Source organism: Cygnus olor, chromosome Z, assembly GCF_009769625.2.
Source record: "Cygnus olor isolate bCygOlo1 chromosome Z, bCygOlo1.pri.v2, whole genome shotgun sequence".
Taxonomy (NCBI): domain Eukaryota; kingdom Metazoa; phylum Chordata; class Aves; order Anseriformes; family Anatidae; genus Cygnus; species Cygnus olor.
In genome coordinates this window covers 52,341,323-52,364,309 of record NC_049198.1, presented here as the reverse complement: position 1 = coordinate 52,364,309, position 22,987 = coordinate 52,341,323, and the positions used below count along the sequence as shown (strand labels likewise).

Sequence of the window (22,987 nt, the reverse complement as noted above, 5' to 3'; positions counted from 1 at the left end):
GGCTGTGCCCTGCCCACACAGGAACCCCAAGCACTTCAACAGGGGGAAAGGCAAATCTCTGCGCCTGGGCAGGAACAGCCCCAGGCACCAGGAGCTGCTGGGGCTGCCCAGCTGGAAAACAGCTTTGCAAAGAAGGTCCTGGATTACTAGTGGACCCCACATCGAATGTGAGCCACAAATCCGCCCTTGCTACAGGGAATGCTAATGGTGTCCTGGGTTGCATTAAGCCTGGGTTGCATTGCCAATAGGGAGGGTATCGTTCCCCTCTGCCCAGCACTCCACAGCTGAAGTACTGTGTCCAGGACTAGTCTTCCCAGTGTGAGAGATGGGTACACTGGGGGGTGTCAACATAGGGCCACCAAGGTGATGAAGGGCCTGGAGCACCTCTCCTCTGAGGAAAGGCTGAGAGAGCTGGGACTGTTCAGCCTGCAGAAAACAAAACTCGTGGGGATCTGATCAACATCAGTAAATACCTGAAAATAATGTGCAAAATGGGTGGAGCCAGGTTCTTTTTAGTGGTGCCCAGTGCCAGGACAGGAGGCAATGGGTGAAAACAGGAACACAAGAGGTTCCTCTTGCATGTCAGCGAGAACTTGATGATCTTTAAGGTCTTTTTCCAGACTTGATTATTCTATGAACTTCTTTACTGTGCCAGTGTCCAAGCACTTGCACAGGTTGCCCAGAGAGGCTGTGGAGTCTCCCTCCTTCAAAAGTCATCTGGATATGATACTCAGCAACATGGTCTAGGTGGCCCTGATTGGGCAGGGAGTTTTTACCTGATGACCTCTAGAGATCCCTTCCAACCTCAACCATTGTTTGATCCTTTGACTCTCTGACAAATCCCATCTTAGTTACAGGTGTAGCACTAAGGGGTAGGCTGTGTTTTGTGTAAGTCATTCAGTACCAGCAGAGAGCTTAGTGAATAGGTGAGGTCTTTAATTAAGGCAGGCCCTGGAGGCTCCTGTTATCTGTCTTTATGGGTAGTCCAAATCTGCCCAATGGAAATCTCTACATCTGCATATCCCTGCCATGCCTTACTCTAGGATATGACAGAGCTGTATTGCTTTGAGGTGTCAGCGTGGGATTTTCTTAGGAGGTCTGCTGGACAGAAGAAAAGGGGACAGAGTGCTAACAGACAGCAACATATGCGGGTGCAACTGCTCTTTCCGTCTAGGCAACACAGAGCATGGAAGATGTAACCCTCTTCCTTTCCATCTGCGTCCCAAACCTAATACAATTCAGAGGTGGGCAGAGACAAGCAGGGACTGGGTGTGCATTCAGGAGAGACTCGTCGCCCCATAGTAGAATTGAGGACAGGGGGAGGGGGCACAAATCTCAATCTCAGCCACAACGCCCAGCTGGTATTGGTTAAAATGGACAGAAAAGTGCAAGACAACCTTCCTACCCCCAAGCAAGCCAGGATGAAGGTAGTGACTGCTGAAATCCAGCGCAGACCACAGGCTGGCAAAATTGCCCGAGAACTACTAGATGCTTCTCTGTCTTGCCCAAGTGAAGTGGAGAAATAGAGAAACTGTCCCAGGGGAGCCACGACGTGTGCAAAAGTCCCCAGTGCAGAGCCAGAAGCAGTGGGCAGCTGGGCAAGGGGCACTGAGGGCAGCTGCCTGCCTTCAGTGGATGTGCTCATAGGAAAGGGGAAAATTGAAGAGGGCATGAGACAGTCCAGGGTCACTATCTCCAGCTTCTGCACCTGGATCATTTCTCCTGTGAGATAGGGCAGGTGGATTGCAGGAACACCATGCCACAGGTGCATGCTGCAAGTCACACTGGCAGCTGAGAGAGAGCAGAGAGGGACACAAACTCATTTTTCTGGGAAGCAGCTCTAGAGGCACTCGAGTGCAAGCACTGGAAGTGCTGCAGACGTGCTGTCTCGAGTTAGGTACAATCTGGGGATATGGAAAGCAACTCCCAGGCAGCACTGCTCCCCCTCCTTGCAACACACACACAGCTGTGTGCAGGGATTGCTGGCATTTGCTTCTGATCAAGGAAAGGCTCAGAGTGCCTGGGAATGTGAGTCCCAAGCAAAGTAGCCAGCTCCTTTGTGTTTGGATTTACTGACCCAGCACTGAGCTGATTTGGCTCCTGGGGACTGGAGAAGCACACAGGCAAATACTCTTCTCTCTCCTGGTAGGAAGCTGGTTTGATGCCTTATTACTGTAATTGCCAAATCCATCAGTCATTGCAGGCTCTCGCCAAGACTTGATCCTATTTCACCTTCTGCTCAGGAGCGATAGCCAGCCAGTTTCGACAATGCTCACAGAAAAGTGCTTGGGATTTTTTTACTCTGGACTATGCCTCTGGGCATCCTTCTTCCTGTCTTTCTTTAAAGGTAAGTTCATCTGTGGTTGTTCCGTTCCACCCCCGCCCCCCCCCCCCCCCTTTTTTTTTTCTTTTTATTTCTTTCATAAACACCAGTCACACTCACCCCAGCTCTTTTTCAGGACTTGTATCTGCATGTAGTTTAAACTTCATCAGAATGCAGTACTGATGTTAAGAAAAGTTTTGTAATAAGTTTGATTAAGTCTGTGTATCTTATACTACTGTGCACCTTTTCTTAAGAAGGGAAAGGTATGCTTTTTTAATGAAAGCTGAGCCATTTTCACTTTCAGAAATGAATAGAAATGATTGCACTTGGAGAGGAAAATATTCTTTCTCTCATTTATAATTTTATTCTATCAGCGTTTATTTTGGGAATAAGAAATTATAACTCCAGACTGGACAGGATGGCTGTGAGAACCCTGTAGGTGTGATGCTGAAATTATGTTGTTCTACAAAGAAAATATGACCAGAAGAAAATTAGTAACTGTTTACTTTCTGTGCATTATTTGGTAAGATATGCAGGTGCATGAACATATGACTTTACTATTTGTGGTTTAAGGTTTCTCTCTTCTACCTTTGAGTTTGTTTAAAAAGAGTCCTTCCAGGCAGTGACAGGTGTAAGCTGGAAATATCTAATAAAAATATTAATGGGCTGCTGTAGTCTAAGCTGTCATATGTGACCAAGCTGTCTTCTGAAGTTTTGTCATGTTACAAACAAAACTAGTACCTGTGTGACTCTTTCGAAACATGGAGGAATGCAAGGCTAATGACAAAGATTTTTTAAATGAGAAGGGAGATTGAAATAGCCATAGTCCTGAAAGATGTTCTGGGTTTTACACAAAATACACTGTTATTGCTCCCTAACAGCTTTTTATGTGAAACATTCCTGCCTGCAGCAAATACGAATTTTAAAATGGAGTATTGCAGGTGTGTTGGACCATGTTTTGTTAGCCATGGTTTCTACATAGAGAAAGGAGGATTGCCTTTTTAAACAGAGAATGTAGTCCACATACTTCAGACATGCAGGTGCACTGGAAAGTTACATATTTGTGTTGTTGCACTGGACTATACAAGTCACCCTGATAATTCCTCATTAGTTTATCTGAACCCTCAAAACAACTATGCATGCCATTATTACAGCTCCACATTTCAGTTGCCTGATGTAGCAGTGGTATTGCAGAAAATTTTGCCCCCCCCCCCCCCCCCCATTTTAATTAAGAACCTTGTTATCTTTGTTGGTAAGACATTTCTGTGCTACTTCAGAGCTGAACTAACATCGAAGTGATGGCTGCTAGTTATTGATATAACTCAGCTTACGTGCAGTCCTATTTCAAACACTTAAAATATGGCCTTTTGAATACTGAGTAATCACTAATTCACCAAGGAGGATGTTCAGTTTCTCTGAGTAGCACATGAAGACTCAAACATCTTTTATAAATAATTCAGAGGATTTTTTGTTAGGTGCTTTTACCAGAAGTTTACAAGTATATGCTTTTATAGACAACAGCTAATACAGAATAAAATGAACCTGTAATGAAGGTGCTCCATATTTACCCTCTGCTCTATGGGTATATATATATTTTTATTTCTAGAAAAGAGAAAATTCACAGAAATTGGGCAGTTGGGGCAGAACAGAAGAAAAACCAAGATGATCTTAACATGTTGTCAATAGTGGAGCCTTCTTAGTAGTAAGCTTCAAATGGACTCCCACAAAACTACTCGTGGAATTCACAGCAAGCCTGTCATAACTAACATCACTCTCAGGTGGTGCTGAGTTGTTTCAACAGAATTCACAGCAGTTTCTCAACTACTGAAAATTCCTGTAGGGCTGATTGACAGGGAAGTTGTTAAAAGGACTAGAAAAAGAAATACAAAATGCAAAACAACCAAAAAACCACAAGAAGTCTTTTTTTTTTCCCATGAATTTTCATTTCAGCAACCTCGTCCTGGCTCTGCTGGTGCTACTGCTGGGAGCTGTGCCCTTATTGTTAGGTCACTGCATCCCTCCTTCCCAAAGCACCTGGAGCTAGTGATGCTTCCTTGGGATATATGCCCTAGTGAAATTAGGCAAAATGGTCATCAGCTTCCTGAAGGAGCGTCCAGAGGATGGAAGTCCCCTGTGAGTCCATCAGATTCGCAGTAATCTCAAGCAGAGTGACTAGAAAACGTTGTTCTAGAGAAGGATGGGAAGGGAGGGATCAGACCTTTCTGCTTTCCTCAGGCATGGCACAGTTGGGGAGCCAGGCTGGAAATGACTTTGTAAGGGAGTTCTCCTCCCAAGAAATGTACCTCACTGACCATACAGGCACCTAGCCTCCCCAAAGAGCATTACCTTCAGCGCAGTGCTTGGGCACCTGCTGGCTTTGAACAACCCAGGAGTTAAACACACGCTTTGCTACACATTGAGCTGAAAGTCTCCAGCTAACCCATGTATTTTAACTACTGTACTTTTATGTACATTTTTTTAAAGTGAAGGCATAAAAGTGCCACACACACCACACAGAGCAGAGTCAGACCTCTTAGTTTCTTTGCTCCGTCCAGGCTGACATCAGGGCCCTACTCTGGCTGTGTGTTTTGAAAAGCTCAGCCAAGCCAAACGCAAAGTAAGGGTTGAGCTCATACCCTGCGATCCAGTGGGAATGGAGGGCTAAGCTGGGTTGGACAAAACCTATGGCAGAGGATGCTGCAAACAAGATTACCACCTAGAAGATGTAAATGATGAAGTAATTTAACCTGACTTGGCTTACTGAGCTGGTGCAAAAAAAAACAACTTTTCTTTGTCTCACTTACAGTACAGAGTTGAATTCTTACGCTCTACCCCTTTTTTGTTTTTTCATGGCTCTGCTGATTTAGATGAGCTCTGGTGATCACATCAGAAAACAGCTGGTGATCTCTAGGAGCAAATCCTCACTAGGATACTGGTTTTGGTTCACTTCCATGTAAGCAGGTGCTGTTTCTGCAGCAGCAAAATCATTGGCAAGACAGTCTCAAAAGGCCAGATTCTGCTGCCAAGCTACAATTTCGTTAATGTGAACTAGTTAAATGGAAGCGAAGGGAGTTTAGAGATCTCTGTAGCAGGAGGAATCAAGGCTGGTATTTAAATGTTTATATATGAAGTCTAAACTTTGGGCCTCAGTTGCATAGGACTGATGAAAAGTTGTGAGCTGTGAAGATCAAACTGGTTTAGCCCAAGGAGGCATTTTTGAATAGATGCTAGAAGTCCTGAGCCTTAACAGAATATGGTGTATTTTCATGGTAGTTTGGGTGGTCAGTGGAAGATCTTCAACTTTAGATCTCATAATTTACCCAACTAGAACCAGGTATGAAAATCAGATTATTTAGAGTTTTTCATGCTCTTAATTTGAGATCTGAATGTCACATTCAGCCCAGTTCCCCAGGTCTTCTGAGCTGACCCTCTCTGAGTTGCATCATTCCAGCAGTTAGTACAGTGCACAAGAAAGTGTCTTCCAAGTGTTCTTTGGGAGAATGACCGATGGTGCCTCAAGAGCATTCAGCCTTGCTCCAGCACAGGAGGACATCTGATGACCTCAGAGCAGAAATTCCCATTTCAGGCAAAAGATTCAGGTTCTAAAGAGAGATTCAGACCTTTTTTTCTCCCTCTGGTTTGTTCTCCAAAGAGAGATGGAGGAGAGGATGAGTTAGTAATGGCAGTAACGTATTGGATGTTGTATGTGGTAATCAAGGAGGGAGAGAGAAAGTTTCCTCAGCTCTAGGGTGTGATTAAAGTAGATCAAAATCTTTGCATCACTCCTGGCATGGTTGTTCAAGGACACCTACTGCCTGCGTAATCTAATAAAGGAAGAGAGCAGAGCTGCCTTAGACAGGTAGAGCTAGCAGTGGCAATCAGCAGCACCCAAGGGAGTGAAACAGGTAGGCAGGAGTTTATTGCTGAGCAAATATAGCTTGAAGAAAATGTGTTGCTTATCAAGTACTTTCTGTGTTGAGCAAAGCTGCTGGTAACAAGGCAGAGACCTGAACCAGATGATGTAAGTGGAAATAACAGTCTTCCTGCCTATGGCTCACAATTAAGTCAGTGAATTGCAATAGAAAAATAACATAATGAGCATGAGTACTTATGCTTGTCGACAGCGAGATGCAGGTGGCCCTGTCCTGCCTTGCTATCTACTGGCCTTTCTCAGCTAAGAGAAACTGTGGTTACCAGAGAACTAAAATGGATGTCTGCAGTACTTACTGACTTCCAGAAATAGATGTCTACATTCCTTATTGTCTTCCAGGATGTTGCATGAGGACAGGTTAGTTAACAGAGAAAGCCAAAGTCCCTATTTATCTCTTTAACGCAGCATAGATTTAGACAAACAAAGGACTTGGAGGGAAGGTGTAGGCTTGAGATCTCATTTCACATTGAGGTTAGGGAGGAGTTCATCCTTCCTCCTTCCCTCTTAGAGACACATTAAGCCTTCTGTCTTACACCACCACTTAGGACAAGAGGGACTGTGTTCCCCTCCCTTTGACCAAAGACAGGGAACCATGATATTCTTATTAGCAGGTAATTTGAAGACCATATAATGGTAGATGGGAAGTCTGTTGTTGCTTAAACAACCTAAAGCCATAATTTGCAGGTTGGTTTGACAAAACTGTGCCCTGTGTTCCCTGAACTTCAACTGTGACTAGGTAAAAAAGTTTCTAGGTCACTTTGATCTCCACAATGGCAAGAGAAAAAATATAATCTGTAAATTGGAAAAGATATATTTGTGGCTGTTGGGGTAAGAGGATTTGATCTATAGAGTAATAGACTTGTAGATTACGGACTTATAGAGTAATTCAGCTGAAAAGGACCTCCAAAGGTTGCCCAATCCAATACCCCTTCTCAGAGGAGCTCAATTAAGTTGATCCTAGTGCAGTCAGTCTGGGAAGATTTTCAGGGATGGTGGCCTCCTTTATGGTGAGCATCTTTCAGAGAAAAAAAGCTGCACTGGTCTCCTGGAAAAGCCCCATGATGTGACTTTTGTCTGACTGATGCTGTGCCTGAGCACCTCACAGGAGACTCTGACTCCATCATGATACAGCCCTCCCCTGCAAGAGATGGGGGCAGCCAGAAGAGCTCCCTGTTGATTTCTCATCACAAAGCCAATTTCACTCCACCTCTCACTGGATGTGCTGTGCTCCAGCAGCCCTTCCTCTCAGTGACACCCACTGGACTCACTCCATAGGGTCAGTGTCTTCAGTTGCGCTAGGGAGGCTTCGTTAGGCACAAAGCTAACTGTGTCATACAGTGGGCCTCACTGATGATGAATATAGGCTGGCTGTAGAGTAGGATGCTACTTATTGTTTTCATCTCTGAGTAAGTTTAGGGAAAAAAAAAAAAAGCTTTTTTTTGTTGTTGGTGTATAATGATGTGGAAAAAACATTCTACAGTTCTTACCCATCCTTCGCTCTTTTTGAAGAACTTTCTTGCCCTGGGCCTGCAAAGTGGCAGAGCAGGTCATGACACAGGAAGGGGTATATCTTCTGAATATTGCTCCACTTTAGAAAAGTCATCAGCACACTGATATCTAGCTTGAGAAGGAGCAGCTGTAAGAACAGCAAGAAGAGAGAAAAAATAAAAAAACTATTTGTTAGATGGTTTTCTGTTGTCAGTGCTTCAGCTTTCACCCAGGCAGTGACTTTGAATTGTATCCATTCTTGTTTAGGCTTCATCCCCAAATTATAGAAGAGACCAAGAATTTAGTAGGTCAGACACTCCACAGGCAACCCCATGCTGGAGAGGAAGAATCCCCTCACACAAGCATTGCTTAGACAGACATGAATGATACGGGGCAAATCACTGGATGTCTGTCTTTGTAATAATTGTAATAATAATTTGTTACAATGGCTTGTTTCCACAGCTGTCAGCTAGAAAGCTAATTAAAAAACGCTCTCCAAAGTCAACCTACTTATGGATTCCCAACAAAACAAAAGCCTGGTTTGCTCATGCATTCCAGTAAACAGGAATTGTCAAACCACAGGGCTAAAATCATCTCTCAGAGCTACAGATTCTCTCCACCTCAGCAGGCACTGGGTTGAAGGAACCACAGGTTATCAATGAAATTTTAACTAGCCCACCCCAAGCTAAAAGAAAAAGCATTAGCCATGCTTGAAAGCTGCAAGATCCTTGCAAACTACCTGTGAAGCAGATTTTTTCCCTCCTCTCCAGACCAGGTTACCTTCCCAGCCTTCTAACAGATGTGATATTGGTGCTTACATTCATGATTACATATTCAGTTTCCCTCTCACCTCTTGCCCATTTTAGTATATAGCACCTTCTCACCAAGTGTCTGTTCAAAGTCTACTACAGTAGAGGTGTCTGACCTCAATGGGGACCTTCTAGCTGATATTGCAATAAGAAGTTGAAGTACTTCATATACGCTAAAAATGCCAATGAGAGATCAGGCTAATGGAAAGGATGGATTAACTGGGAACATGTGTGTGGGTAAGGAGAGGAGCCATCCTTCCCCAGAGGAAGCCTCCTTCCAACTGGGAAAATAGTTTTCCCTTTAGGTCAAAATGCTCTAACAGACTCAGGAAGTCTTTATGCTGGGGCATGAAAGAGGTCAGGCAAGGCAGCATACATAGGCTCACTTTCTGCTTTTCAAGTTAGTTGTGGTCTCTCAGAGATCGAGCATCCCAACATCTTCAGGTGTCTGCTACTGTATCACAAGATGACTGCCTTGCTCCACCTGGACACGCGATTGCACTGACATAACTCAGGAACAATACATTGAGGTTACCAAGCCTTTAAAATCGGCACATAAAATCATGTCAAAATCAGGCTCCCAGACCAACATTGCCTGGGAGTACCTCATTTTCACTGTAGTTCATTCCTCTTACTCAGAATCAGAGTTAGTCAGCTGAAGCAATTTTGGTTGGCAGAAGGCAGCAATGAAAACATTTCATCTTCCTGTTGATCCCCTAAAAAACAGGACATGAGAGAAAGACAAAAGTATTTACCATCCTGGAAATGGAGACAGATCAAAGCTAATAAACATACATGTGCCACTGAGACCTTGTGACACTCAGAGTATGGAAGAAAACAGCTGTATCCTTCGTGATACAGCCTGAGTTCAGCCACTTGATATAAGCAAAAGCAAATCTGTGCTGAAATGAGCCAAATCAAAGCACATCTTACAATTTCAAGTGTCCTAGGCCAGATCTCCACAGACCCTTTGTTTGATTGGTCACAAGTCTAATTTGCTAAGAATCAGCCACTTCCCTCACCAAGACACTCCTAGAGGCAGCTTTTGTCTTCAGCGCAAAATAGATTCAGACTCCCTGCTAGGAATATTCATGCCTGTATTTACAGCTCCATTTGCCTTTGAAGACCTGGACCACTAAAGACTTAGGCTTCTTTCCCTCAGCAAAGCTGCTTGACTGCAGCCACTGTGGCTGCCCAAACTTCCAAACTACAACCAGCTATCTAGCAATACAGCATCGTTCATATAGATGGGCAGCAAGTTTAGCCTGGCCTAGTGAAACCTGAGCAGCACAGCTTAAAACAGGGGCGATTCTCATCCACAGATGTTTTATGTAAGTTTTGGTTCCCTCACAGTAAACTATTTTGGATCTTGAAAAGATGTATATTCATATTTCCTGGTTCAGGTGTGCAGCACTGAAAAGGATGAGAAATGAGCATCTGTTCAAGGTGCTGTCAAAATTCCCGGCAGGGAAGCCCACAACCCTTTCACGGGGCCCTGACATCATGTTTCTTGTCATCCACCATTTGAGTTTCTGACACAGGGTCCTAACACATGCTTGCAACTTTCTCTACATTCCCAGGTCCATGTTGACTTCAACCGTTAGTGCCCTTGCCCATGGCAGTGCAGCCCTCCCACTGTGCTCCAAGGCCACAGCTGAGTCTTGAGCGACGCAGGAAGAAGGCAGAAGAAGCCATCACTGAATTTGCCTTTTGCATCCTCAGTACCTTTGCTGGTTAGAATTGCTATGCAAGTGCAGTTTGCAGGCTGAAAGGGCAAAAGTTCATCATTTGTTGCTCAGATCTGGGAAAACCTCGGTGGACAGGCAGGTGTAATATGATTTCAGAAAAGGAAACAAATAAGTAAATCTGCTGAGGGCTGAGGAGATGATAGTTAGGAAGAGATTTTTTTTCTAAACCCATTGTAGATAATAACAGTGCTGGAGGCTGCAATGACATATTCAGCTTATTGTGCAAACCAGTTGTTCAGTCTCCACTTCCTACACTAAAAATATCACAATGTAAATAGAATAAGCCCAATCCAGGATCAGCAGGACCCTGGAAGAAGAAGAAGAGAAAAATGAGTTGATCTCCCAGGACGACAAAAAGTTCCCAAGATGTGAAGAAAGCAAAGATGAAAATCAGGCATCACTCTCCCAGGTGTTATTCCTTAGTCACAAACTTACCTCTACTAGGCAGAGAAAGCTGTTCCTTTTTTTTTTTTTTTTCACAGCTCAGGGGTGACAGAGGGACCTTGCCTCAAAACCATTGCCTTGACGTGATTTTGCTGAAGCAACAGTGACAATCTAACTGCTCTGGATGATGCAGAGGACAAGTCAGAGTGAAAAATGTTGCACACAACCATCGTGTTGTGAAAATGAACCACTCTGTGTGCCCAAACATGTTGCAGTGGTTATGGTCAGTAGCAATGGTATTTTGTGGGCTTGAGTGGGCTCCTTTTTAGAGACATCTGTGAATGTGGTGCAGATTGCCATGGCTACCTTATTAGCAGCACTCGATTAGTGAGGTACATAGTGCTTTCCTGAAGAGGGCTTTCCCTTCATTTACTGGCTTGGGTACTGGACTGTGTTGAGGTGAAGGGATGTGGAAGAATGCTGCTCTGCGAGCCAGTGTGAGTGGGGAATTCAGAAGCCTGCTCCAGCATGCTGATGGCTGTGTCCCCAGTGCCTCACTTTTATTGTATGATTTTATTTGTTTCCGTTGGCGTCCACCACCGCTCGACCCCAGTGATCTCTGGAAGGCCATCAGGAGTCACCTTTGCACAACCACAGCTCTCTGTAATACGTCTTGGCAAGGGAGTCCCAGTCCTCACCCCTGCTCCAACTCCCTCTGCCTGTGCTCCTCCACATCTATGATTGTAATAACTACACTTATGTTGCACGGAGCTGACGTAAACTAGCATAACACTAAGAATACAGCTTTTTTTTTCCTTTCTGGCTGCAGCCAGTTATGTTTCTGATCTGGAGCAAGGAGGTAGTTTAGATAACTGCCATGAATTTGAGAGGTATCCCACTGTTAATATCCTAACGCATGTCTCTTCACCTTACACACATATCTCAGCCTTTAAAACATCTGCACCAAGCCACCAGGACCACTGAAAAAAAATAATCCCGTCCTTTCATTATATAATGGCCTATATACTCTTTTTAGCATGTTGTCATGTGCCTAAAGTCTTTGAGTTGAAACCTTTCCTCACATACCCTTTAATACCCATCTCTGCTGGGAGCTCTTTATCTGGTATAAAAGAGCAGAAATGACCAGTATCAGGAAGATTAGGTCCTTTTTTTTTTTTTTTTCTTTTTTTTTTTTTTGCATAGGAGAACCAGGCATTTCTCACATTCCTCTGGATATCTAATGAGTTTTGAGTGTAAGATGCAAAAACAATCTGCGTAGCGAGAGCTGAAGATAAGAGTCAAACATTACCCAGAAGGGAAGCAGATTAAAAAGAGATTTTAAATGACAGACGTATTCAAATACACAGTACTCTCTCACACAAACACACAGAGGGTTGAGGCAGCTGATATGATTCCATTGTCTAGCATGTGAGTACTCTTCCCTGAAGGTGTGATGGTGTGCATTTTAAATCAAAAGACATTGAAAGAAATAATGCTTTTGCAGCCACAGACAAAAGTGAAAATGCTGCACATAAGAACAAAAGCGGATGGGACACATCTGTGTCTCTGGGGATTAAGTGACATATGGCAGTGGGATGCTTTACATTCTCAGAAATCTGCAAAATATACAAAATTAGGCAGATGCTTTTTTATAGCTACCAAAGCAGTAGAACATACCACATTTTAACAAGTGCTGTTGTCATTCTAATTATTTATATCAGTGAAGTTGCATGTTGTTTTTTTCTCTGATACTACTTCTGTTACTTCCCCCATAATTCCTAACTGTGTACAGTATGCATCTTCATGTGATCATTCTATTTGTGTTCACTCGGAAATAGCTAAAACCCCTGCAACCATGCCACGATAAACTAAAGAGAAAATAACTAGTAGAAGATGAGGTACTCCAGAAGAGTTTGCAGGTTGTTAGGAAAGTATGTGAAAGTTCTGGGAGTTAGTTCTGCTGCACAAATGTTTTCCTAATGTCTTTTGCTGTGTAAATGTTCCAATCACACCGACATTGTAGGCAATGAACAATGAAATATAAAAATACCTACCAGTATAATGACACTGATTTTCAAAAAAGGCCAGAACTCCACGCAATTTCTTTTGCAAAACAGTACAAACCAAACCAAACATAAACACCCAAAAACCAAACAAGGAATGTGGCAAAAAATCAATCAATCAATCAAACGAACAACAAAAAAACACAGTATACAAAGAAACAAAGAGGAAAAAAAACTGCAAAAATTGGTGTTAAATACCTGCAGAAAGTGCAAGGATGTTGAATAAACACCACAGCCACAATATTGCTGCAGTTTTGGACCCTTTCTGAAAGTAGCAGGGGACGAAATATGTGAAAGCAACAGTGATGAATGAGGAACACGCAGTTGACTTTAACTTACTGTGCTGTTTATATGCAAATACTTCTATGAACTGTTTTTGAAAAAGGAAGAAATAAAGGCATATTTTGTAATTCAGAAACATATTAGCATGCATATGTGTCAAGAAAAGTGATGTAGGAAAAATATGACATTTGAACTGAAATTATTTAGGTACAAATTACTATAAACTTCTATGAATAAAGTAATAGCTTGTGTGTAAGACTCAGGCCTGTGCCAAAAGAAATGAGCAACAACTAGAAAGCATTTAGCTAGAAGCTGGCACAATATAAACAAAAAAGTCAAGAAATTATCAAAATAAATCCAGGGAACAACATTAAAAATAGGAGGAGTGATCAATAAACACAAACAATATGTCTCAGACCAGCTTTGAAATCTCTGTTAGTCCACTTACTCTCTTGTTAATATTTACGCTTTAATATTTATTCTTTACTGTACATAGCAAGCCAACCTATCGCCCACACCAGGGATGCTTGGTCAAGAAGCTGACCCCTTTTGGAGCAAACCTGGGAAGCTGGCAAGGCTGGGCTCTTGCCTTGGAGCTCAGGGAGCTCTGCATGCAAAGCAGAGCAGTAGGATCTATGAGCCAAGATATGACAGCACTACTCTTAGGAAAGGAGGGAGCATCTGGTCTTCCTGGGGATAGCATATGGACAGTCTGGCCAGAGATAGCTGCAATTTTGACAGCCATTCTTACCAGACAACACTGAACAGCCTCCAGACCCAACAAACTCTTAACCAGATCTGAACCCAAACCCACAGAAGGTGCAAGGACACACTGGGGACATCAGGCTGCCACTCAAACATAGAAGAGACAAGTCAAGCCCAGAGGAACCCAAGCAGACAGAAAGTGGAAGAGGTCTGTGGTCAGCCCACAGCCACATGTCAGGAGCTCTGTTTCTTCAGCAGGCCAAGCAAAATGTTAAGTGAGGAAACCAGTGCAACCCAACAAACCACATGCAGCACACAGGTCAGGGGAAATGGCTTCACCAGTTTTAGTCAGGTTTATGTCTTTTTCTTTCTTTATTTTTTAATTATTATTTTTTAATTTTTTTCCTCTCTTTGCAGTGGTTTGGGGTTGTTTAAACATTTATCTTTAGTTTTGCTGCACTCACAGATATCTGAGACACAGTAAGATCAGCGTGTCTTAAGTTACCACAAAGCATGCATGCCAACTGAGGCAGCTCTCTTTGCCATCATTGGCAACAAGACATGCGGAGTTCATTCTGAACTTGAGCTTAAGCATACACAGTTGCTGACTTGGAGCTGACATCATCCAGCACCAGCTTGATCTAATTTAATTGCAACGTCTCAGAGAATTCAAAACCCTTTATAGATACCATACAGTCAGTATTAGACACCATCTGTGCTGGCCACATCAAACATGCCTCTCCCCCTGTAGCTATTAAGCCACACATTATCCAAATACCTGGATGTTCTTGCTTCTAGATTTGCCCTGAAGAGATCTCTGCTGTTTAGCTACTAAAGCTCTGCAGATGTTTATTTGATATCCAATTATCCCATGTTTCACCCTTAGTGTCTCTGCCTAACCTATCTGGGGCATTACAACATGTCTGCACTTAACAATGATGAAATCTTACATGCAGACTCTGTGTGTGCAAAGAAAGACAGAGCCCAGACTGTGAAATAACACCAAGGCGTCTTGCTTTATCTCCGGCAGAAATAATTCAAGGCGAGCATGTTGTAGGGGAATGAAGGAGGAGAAAGACAGCTGTTCAGAGGCATTTCAGAAATGAGCCCATAGGGAGGCTGCCATCTTCTGTTTCCTTGGTACAGGCTCTTCCTTCACATCACAGGACTCACTGATCCAGCAGAGAGGACACCATACCTCCACAGGGGTTTTCCCCGATCTCTTGGTAATGCATTTAGAGAGACCCATATTTTCTCACACCTCCTGCGGGAGGAGATGGTAGCATGCTGCAATAGAGAAATAGTTCCAGGGCAGGTTACCTTGCAGTGCAGTTCTCAGCAACTCTGTCCTAGAAAGAAAGATGCAATCCCATTATAACATGTATTCCCAAAAGATTTGGTAGCAGTTTATAGATCGTGTTGATCAATCAGTGAACATCACAGTACGGGCTTTTTGCAGACTTCTTTCCACATGCAGCTGTATAGGAGGAGATTCAGAGAGGTACTGAAGAGATGAACGTAGTCCATGAATACCCCTGCTATCCATAAAGCTTTTCACAAAACCATAAAGGGACTCTATCTCTTCCATGGATTAATTGTCTTGTGCTTTCCAAATGTCTGCAAATTGCAGGAACAGTTTAGAGAACCAATTTAAGTTACTCAGAGAGTAAAACTTAGGCAATAACCCACTCCAAAATTCTGCCTACCTCAAATATTGCATTTCACTTCATAATCCCATAACCCTTTATTCCCCTTCCCTCCCCTCCCCCTTCCCCTTTTTTCTTCCCCTTCCCCTTCCCCTTCCCCTTCCGCTTCCCCTTCCCCTTCCCCTATTCTCTTTTCTTTACTTCTGCCCATCAGGTAGCCATTGATAAGATCCTGAGTCTTCTCTTCTCTAGGCTGAACAGAAGAACACTGTCTCAGCTTTTCCTCACTGGAGAGGTGTTCCAGTCCCTTCATCACCTTTATGGCCTTTTGGTGGATTTGTTCTAGAAAGCCCACATCTCCTTTGTACTGGGGAGGCCAGAACCAGACCCACCACTCCAGGCTTATCTCACCAGTGCTGAATAGAGAGCAAGGACAACCTCCCTTGACCTGCTGGTGAGACTTTGCTTGATACAGCTCAAGGTGCTGGTGGCCTTCTTTGTTGCAAGGGTGGATTTCTGGCTCATGGTCACCTGGTGTCCACAAAGCCCACCAAGGTTTTTCTGCCAACCTGCTTTGCAAACAATGGGCTGCCAGCCTGAGGTTGTTCATCTGCAGATGCAGAACTTTGCACCTCCTTTAACTGAACTTCATGAAGTTTCTGAAGTTTCTGTCAGCCAGTTCTCTAATCTGTCCCTGTGAAAGGCAGCACAAATATGTAGTGCATCAGCCATTCAGTTTTGTGTCACCTGGAAACTCGCTGAGTGTGCAGACATTAACATCAATGATGTTAACTAGCTAGTATCCCTAGTATCCAACCCTGGGGTACTCTGATGCTGACTGGCCTTCAGCTGGACTTCATGTTGCTGATTACAGCCCTCTGAACCTGACAGTCCACCTCACTGTTCACTTATCTAGCCTGAAAAGCATCTGCTTGTCTCTGAGGATGATCTGAGAAATAGTGTCAAAAGCCTTGCTAAGTTCAAGATAAACATCATCCGCTGGGCATGCTTCCCTCAAATTTTAGTGAAGACAGCATGTTTTGCTACTACTTCAAAGATAATTCAGCAACACGGGGGACACTGGCTGAGGCAGTGTGACACACAAAGCTCTCTTTTATTCAAAGTTGTTGCATCTAGCAAGCATCATCCTTAATGACCATTGCTTGTACTTTCCCTGTAACATACATAGCCAAGCAAGTCTGGCATTTGGGAGACTGACCTTGTAACCTGAAGTTTTGACGCTCAACTTCCAGCCTAGTTTAAAAGATGAAACTTTGTGTTAGGGACCAGTGAGCTCACAGTGACACTGCTTTTGGCGAGATTTCTGCAGCTGAGGGGTAGGCAATGGTAAAGCTTATTCTACCATTATTCCTGAGAGATGCAGATTTCCCCATCTCCAGAAAACACTCCATTTAGCACTCAGATTTGTAGTGTCACAATGCATTAGCACAAGCATCAGAGGGAAAAAAAGCAGCAATCTCTCTGGAGTAGGAAACATTCAGTATTTGAAAATTACAATTTAAAGAAAAAATATATGAAAACACAAGTCTGACTTCTCAGCCTGCTCAGTTTCTTCTCCAAAATATAGCAGAGAGAAGGTGGTTTGATTAGACTTACCAGTTCTTTGTGATACCAATAGCCGCCAAGATAACATGCCGAGAGAACCCAAAAGCTCTTCTGCTTCTGAATCTGTGTAATTTTGTCAACATAACCAGACAGCACACAAACATGAGGCTACTCTTGCTGACTCAGCAGGCTAAGTATAGATCAGCTAAGGTTATGTTAACAACTTTGGATACAAGAGGTTGCAAAGCAGTAGGACCCCATTGCAGAGGGGAGAGTTGAAGATCGGGTGAAAAACCAGGTATGAAAAGTGCACTGCTGGGTTACTTCAGCTCACAGTACAAAGACATTTTCATGGAGCAAACCGCAAAGGGTTGTGCTGAGATCTCTCCAAGTCAGACCTCCCTCGGTGAACTGTGTTAATGCACCATGACAGTGATGGTACCAGGGCACTCCTGCAGCCCAGCCAACTTCCCGAGCCTGGTGAAGGGCACTTCTCTGCTGCAAAAAGCTGAGGTAGACAGTTTAAAAGGGATGTTAAAGGCAACCATTACATAAGCACTCAGAATGAGGGCAACAGTGCAGGCAGTCATTCCTTCCCTAAAGCACAGGAACAGGAGAGGGGAGCAGGCGGAGTGTGTTAGGTGAGTCAAAGGACAGCAGATTTGCTGAAAACACAGAGCCTCTTTGCGTAGAACAATGTCTTGTGATTTTCACTGGTTTCCTTCCCACAGAAGAATCTTAAAAGGGAATTGGGGCCTGCTGAGGCACTGGAAATCAATATATTAAGAGAACTTTAATCACTGACTTGCAATGAAGCTTGCTTAAGCTGTTGAATTGAGAAACTGTGGCCAGAGCTTGTCATTGCAAATGATAAAGCATAGTGTCCAGCGTCTCAGCAAGGGCTACTGGAGCAGCCCTACAGCATCTGCTCCCCTGGACCCCCATGAACATGCTATGTTTTATTCAAGAGAAGAGAGGGTCCATGAAGATGATGAGTCAGTGTAACTCACCAAAATAAACAAAAATACTCTTTCTCCTTGTTCACGAGGCACTGCCATACTGGTAAGCCACAAAACTCCCCTCAGCATCAGGAAAATGGAAACAAACATGAATTAAACAGATTTTTTAACTGAGCAACATTATCAGCTTTAAAAGTCATGGCTGCTGTGTTGGAGATACCTGTTCCAGGCTTGCAGGGCTTGCTGAGTACAGTAAAATGCTGGGGAAAGGAGAATTAGTTGTTAGAGTTTGCTTGGACTGTCAAAAAGGTGTTCATCACAACCACTGTGAGAGGATTCCTGGTCTCAGTGTGAAGACCTCTGCCCAAGAGTTAAAAAGAGTCACACAGAGCAGGAGCTGCAGTGGATTAAAAATGCCTCAGCCCCAAGTAATAACAATTTAGTGTGGAGATTCCCTGCCAGGCGTTGCATTTCTACAGCGTAGGGGTTGTGCACTGGTGTAGACAGGACTGGTTTGGCCTGAGGGAACCTGCAGCCCGTGGCCCACGCTCTGTTTGATGCCACTCTGGGTCGAGCTCAGGCTGCCACCGGGCAGAGCACCAACACCTGCATGGTCCTAGGGGACCCAAGCTCCTGGGCAGCAAATCCCAGTGAGGTGCTGGCGTTACCATAGGAAGAAACTGGGGAAATCACTGCTGCAGGGCCTCAACCATGCTTGCTGTGGCCTGGAAACACTGCAACACCAGGTACACGAACGTGCTCCATGCCCATCACAAAGCCAGGGTGACAGGACACAGGAGCATGGTTCAGTTTAAGCACAGACAGAAGTCCTGCTAGTCTTTCACAAGCTTTTGTGTCTGCGTGGCAGCCACTGTGTTGGGACCATTCCCCCAGGAAAACAAGTTAAGCATCTGACACCATGAGCTCAGTTTCACTGTTACACATACCTGCCAAACATTCTGGCCTTCAAACCACCACCTCATTTGGTGCCAGCAAAGCGTGCTGCCATCTGAAGGAAAAATGTCAACCCAAAGCCTGTACAGGCTTCCACACGAAACCAAGGAGGGTATTTAGAAGGCTTTTTCCTGCTTCCTGAGCACACTCAGAGAAGGGCTGATGCATCAGCCCTGAGTTATGAGGCTACCTGTTACTCATGCTGAGTAAACACCCAATGTGTCCAAGTAATACCAGCACTGGCACACAGCAGCCCGTCTCTAGGGAATAAGCACAAGCAAATGAAAGTGCTCTGACTGCCTTCCAGCAAGCTGTCTGGCACTTCTGGAGTCCTGATCATCATCAGGAGGGGGCCGAGCAGTGGGGAACTTTTACTCTGAGTCCAAAAGGCAGTTTGGTAGTTTCTGAGTGTTAGTAACCAGTTAAAGTGTTAATAGTCTTTTTTTTTTCCTTTTTTTTTTTTCTTTTTCTTTTCTTTTTCTTTAGGAGCTCATCAGTCACATATGTAGAAAAACTGTGTCTGTCACACCTACATGCAGAGTTTGGGGGAAGTTAGTTTTTGGAAAACTGCTTTCAAATTACCAACATATTAAGAGGGATTTTTCAGCTAAACAGACAACCGATGAGGACAATGGGACCAGCCTCAGTGACAGCTGCCTTCTTTCTTTTCCCCTAGTCTCTCTGCAGGGTGAAAGCCAGAGGCGCTTGTACAGAGAGCTGCTGAGAAACTACAATCGTCTTGAGCGACCGGTCATGAACGACTCCCAGCCCCTTGTAGTTGAGCTTCAGCTTTCTTTGCTGCAGATAATCGACGTGGTAAGTCACTGGCTGCTCTGTTCTCTACGGCACTCGTTCAGCATAACTAATCTTATCTCTCATGTAGGTACCACACATTTCCTCTTAATCAGGCTATCAGAGATGAAAGCGTACTGTCTTTGGATGAGCACCCTCAAAAAATGCTTGAGTACATGCTTTTACACTTTGAAAGAGTGAATGTCATTCTAGAATCACAGTCATCTCTGATACAATATGAGCTGCAAGATTACGTAGTTTTTCCATTTGTTTTAAACAGAGAAAATAATTCTGTTTTAAACAGAAAAAAATAATTAAATAGTTCAGAAGCTATGTGTCACTACAAATTATTAATGATTTCTTCTTCTCAGTGTCATGCAGGATGCAATAACTGAAGAGAATGTGAAGCATTAAGAGCTAGCATCACTGCATTTACACTTTTTCTTTAGACATTATAATGGTGTTGACCTCTTCTCCAACCACGTCTTTACCAGACAGTTGAAGGAGCCTGTCTTGAGACGAGGTTAGATATACATAAAAACAAAACCTGGAGGCACAGCACTCTAATTGTCTTTACCAATCTCTCCACAACATACTTTTCCAGAACTGGAGATTTGAGCCATGGAATATTTTAATACTATAATCTAAACCTGAATCTCTTTTTCATCCCGAGGATGATTCTCTATGATAAGCTATGCTGTATGGGGAGAATTTCTTTCACGTGCATGGAAAACAAACAAACAAACAAACAAAAAAAAAAACAGACAAGAAAAAATTGTTGACCGCCTTCACTTAGGTCAGTGCAACAAACAGCTGAACACATCAGTGCTTCTCCCTTCATCCTACTATTTCCAGTAGTATGGGCTGGTTTCCAACACACTGTGATTGTGAGGAGGGAATGAAGAGGAGAGAGAGAAACTTGCAAACATTGGTGTAACTGCAGACTAATTTGATAGAGGTCTCAAATATTTAAAGTTCTTATAGTACCCATAATTTTTGTGGAAATGTGTGGTGCACCATGTGCTCCTTCTGGAGGGACAAGTGAGCCCCTGGAGGCCTAGCCCCCCAGCACAGTGCAGCACCAGTGGCAGGACCAGCCAGTTGTGGTTCCCCCAGGGCAGGCAGCAACCACTCAGGCAGGATAAGCAGCTTTCTCCTTTGACACATTAGTGACTGCACTGAGCTGGGAGAGGAGATCAGTACCCTTAGCTGAAGTCACTCATTCACAGCAGGAGCTCACAGTCCTCTTCATGAACGAAAGAGCAGAGAAATCCTCCAGCTACTTTCAAGTAAATTTCAGCGAGCAGTTCCAGGTTTAGCAGAGGAATCTTAGCTCCAAAGATCTTGCTTCAAACCTTCTTTTTCCGCTGGTATTTCATGCAGTAATTTGAAGGTTGAGGGTAGAAGAGAGGACTTTTTAGCCTTCCGGCTGTGACTGTACATTTTCAAAGTCACTCAGTCAGGAGGAGGGAAGAGTTACATAAAACCTTTTTTCAGCTGGGTTTCACATTTGCAAGTGAAATATATCTTTTCAGCAGACATTTCTTTAAGTGCTCTATCTACCTTATGTATATGTCCATTGCAACACATTTAATTCCTCTGTTTCTTTTTGGTGTTCTGCAATAAGAAAGAGGTCATCTAAATGGTCATGCCTACATATAAACACAGCTTTGCTTCCCTCTGTCTCAGCACACACTACAGATACTAGAAGCTAAGCTCAGAGCATTATTGACTTGTCCTAGGCTCATGGTCTTGCAACCTTCAGTAATGGTGTTTTCAAAAAACATCTGTACTGACCCGAAATGTGTATCTTACACAATGTAAAAAAGGTGCCTGTCTCCCTCAGGGAAGAACAGAAAATCCTTTGTAGAGGGGCTAAAATTTCTTCATTCACACCATACAGTAGCAGCCTGTATGAAGACTCCGTGCCAGGGACAGTGCCAGTGGAGTACTGTCACCACAGTCGAGGTAGTGTGCACGAGACTGGTTTCCATATGAGAGAAAGCAATGTAAAGAAGAAGAGATAAAGTTCCATGTTTTATATTTGCATGGAAGGAGTAAGGGCGTGTCACTGGTACAAAAATTCACTCTTCACCCTTGCCAAGGCCTGGCATCATATCTACCACATGTTTACAGGGATTGCCTCCTGAAGTCTGTTCCCTACACAAACTGTACAGTAATACAATCAAATCTAAATTCATCTTTTGCAGCCAGGCTTCTAAGAACAGCATTGATGACAATTTGCTATGCAGAGAGGAAAGACAGCTCTGAGATCCCTGTAGTTTGCCAAATAGTGATGACTTAAAGTATCACCTTCTCTTCTCTCATCCATTCAGAGAATTTCATAGCATGACTCGCTTGGACTGAATTTTCTGCAGCCACCAACATTTATTTACCTTTTTTTTTTTTTTTTTTTTAACACTCAAAGCCCAAAGCCAGTTGCCATACTCAAAGCCTTGAAGAACATGTTCTTTGCTTTTCACAGTTGTACGAATAGACAACAAATAGACCAGTAGACAAATGCATGATTTGGAGAACATCCTGTCATTAGGGTTAGGATTTTTCCAAAGTGGTCTTAATTCACATCTACAGCCAAGCCAGACCTCTCACATCCAGGAAATGAATGAGTAGGAAGGGGAGCTGTTGCACTCCCTGTTTAGCATCAGGACTCAGTTTAAATTGCCATGTCCTAAATGTATAAGGACAACATCCTGGGGTCACTTTTGCCTGGGGCCTGTCCCACACTCTTTCCCAGAGGAGCTGGGCACTTCCCTGGCACAACCAGTGGGGAAATTGAGTGGTGAACTCTCCCAGGAGCACAGGCAGACCCTGACAGCCCAAGCAAGTGTACAGCACATCCAAGAGTACCTGGAATGAGATTCCTCTTCTTAATTTGCCTAAAAGCCCAGCTTGTCAGCCAGGCTAGACAAATTAAGAAATAAGGCATTTTCACAGCAAAGGAAGTGCTGGCATTTTCCCTTTGGCTCACTGTGATAGGAGCCTGCTAAGTAGAAAATATTTGTCATCGTGAATAGTGGTTTTGATTGCTCCTGCTGGCATCTGCAGGAGACCTTACCTGAGGGGGTCTACATCCTTTATGATGAAGCCCTGGTGAGACATTTTAAAAAAATGCAGTATTTTTTTTTAGCTTTCCTTCTGCTAATGATACTATTTATCGTTATCTCTGGGTCAGTGCATCAATGCCACTGCAACAATAGACACACTGCTTTTGGTTGTCCACAGGAAAACCTTGTTTGATTAGCTTTCTAGGCCACATGTTTCTCCAAACTGTGAGGTTAAATGTATAAAGAGAAAAAGAAACCAGACAGACAACCAA

The 22,987-nt window shown here is 43.6% G+C and overlaps 1 protein-coding gene across 1 annotated transcript in view; it reads left to right on the top strand.

The window, feature by feature from the left end:
- The first annotated feature begins 1,539 nt into the window (after positions 1 to 1,539).
- The window catches only part of LOC121062149 (neuronal acetylcholine receptor subunit alpha-7-like), a 59,314-nt gene continuing 37,866 nt past the window's right edge, over positions 1,540 to 22,987 (top strand). Inside the window, exons 1-3 of the mRNA XM_040541812.1 lie at positions 1,540 to 2,145; positions 2,244 to 2,347; positions 19,535 to 19,674. Coding sequence (XP_040397746.1) covers positions 2,269 to 2,347; positions 19,535 to 19,674 — 219 coding nt within the window. The 5' untranslated portion in view covers positions 1,540 to 2,145; positions 2,244 to 2,268. The remainder of the gene's footprint in view (positions 2,146 to 2,243; positions 2,348 to 19,534; positions 19,675 to 22,987) is intronic.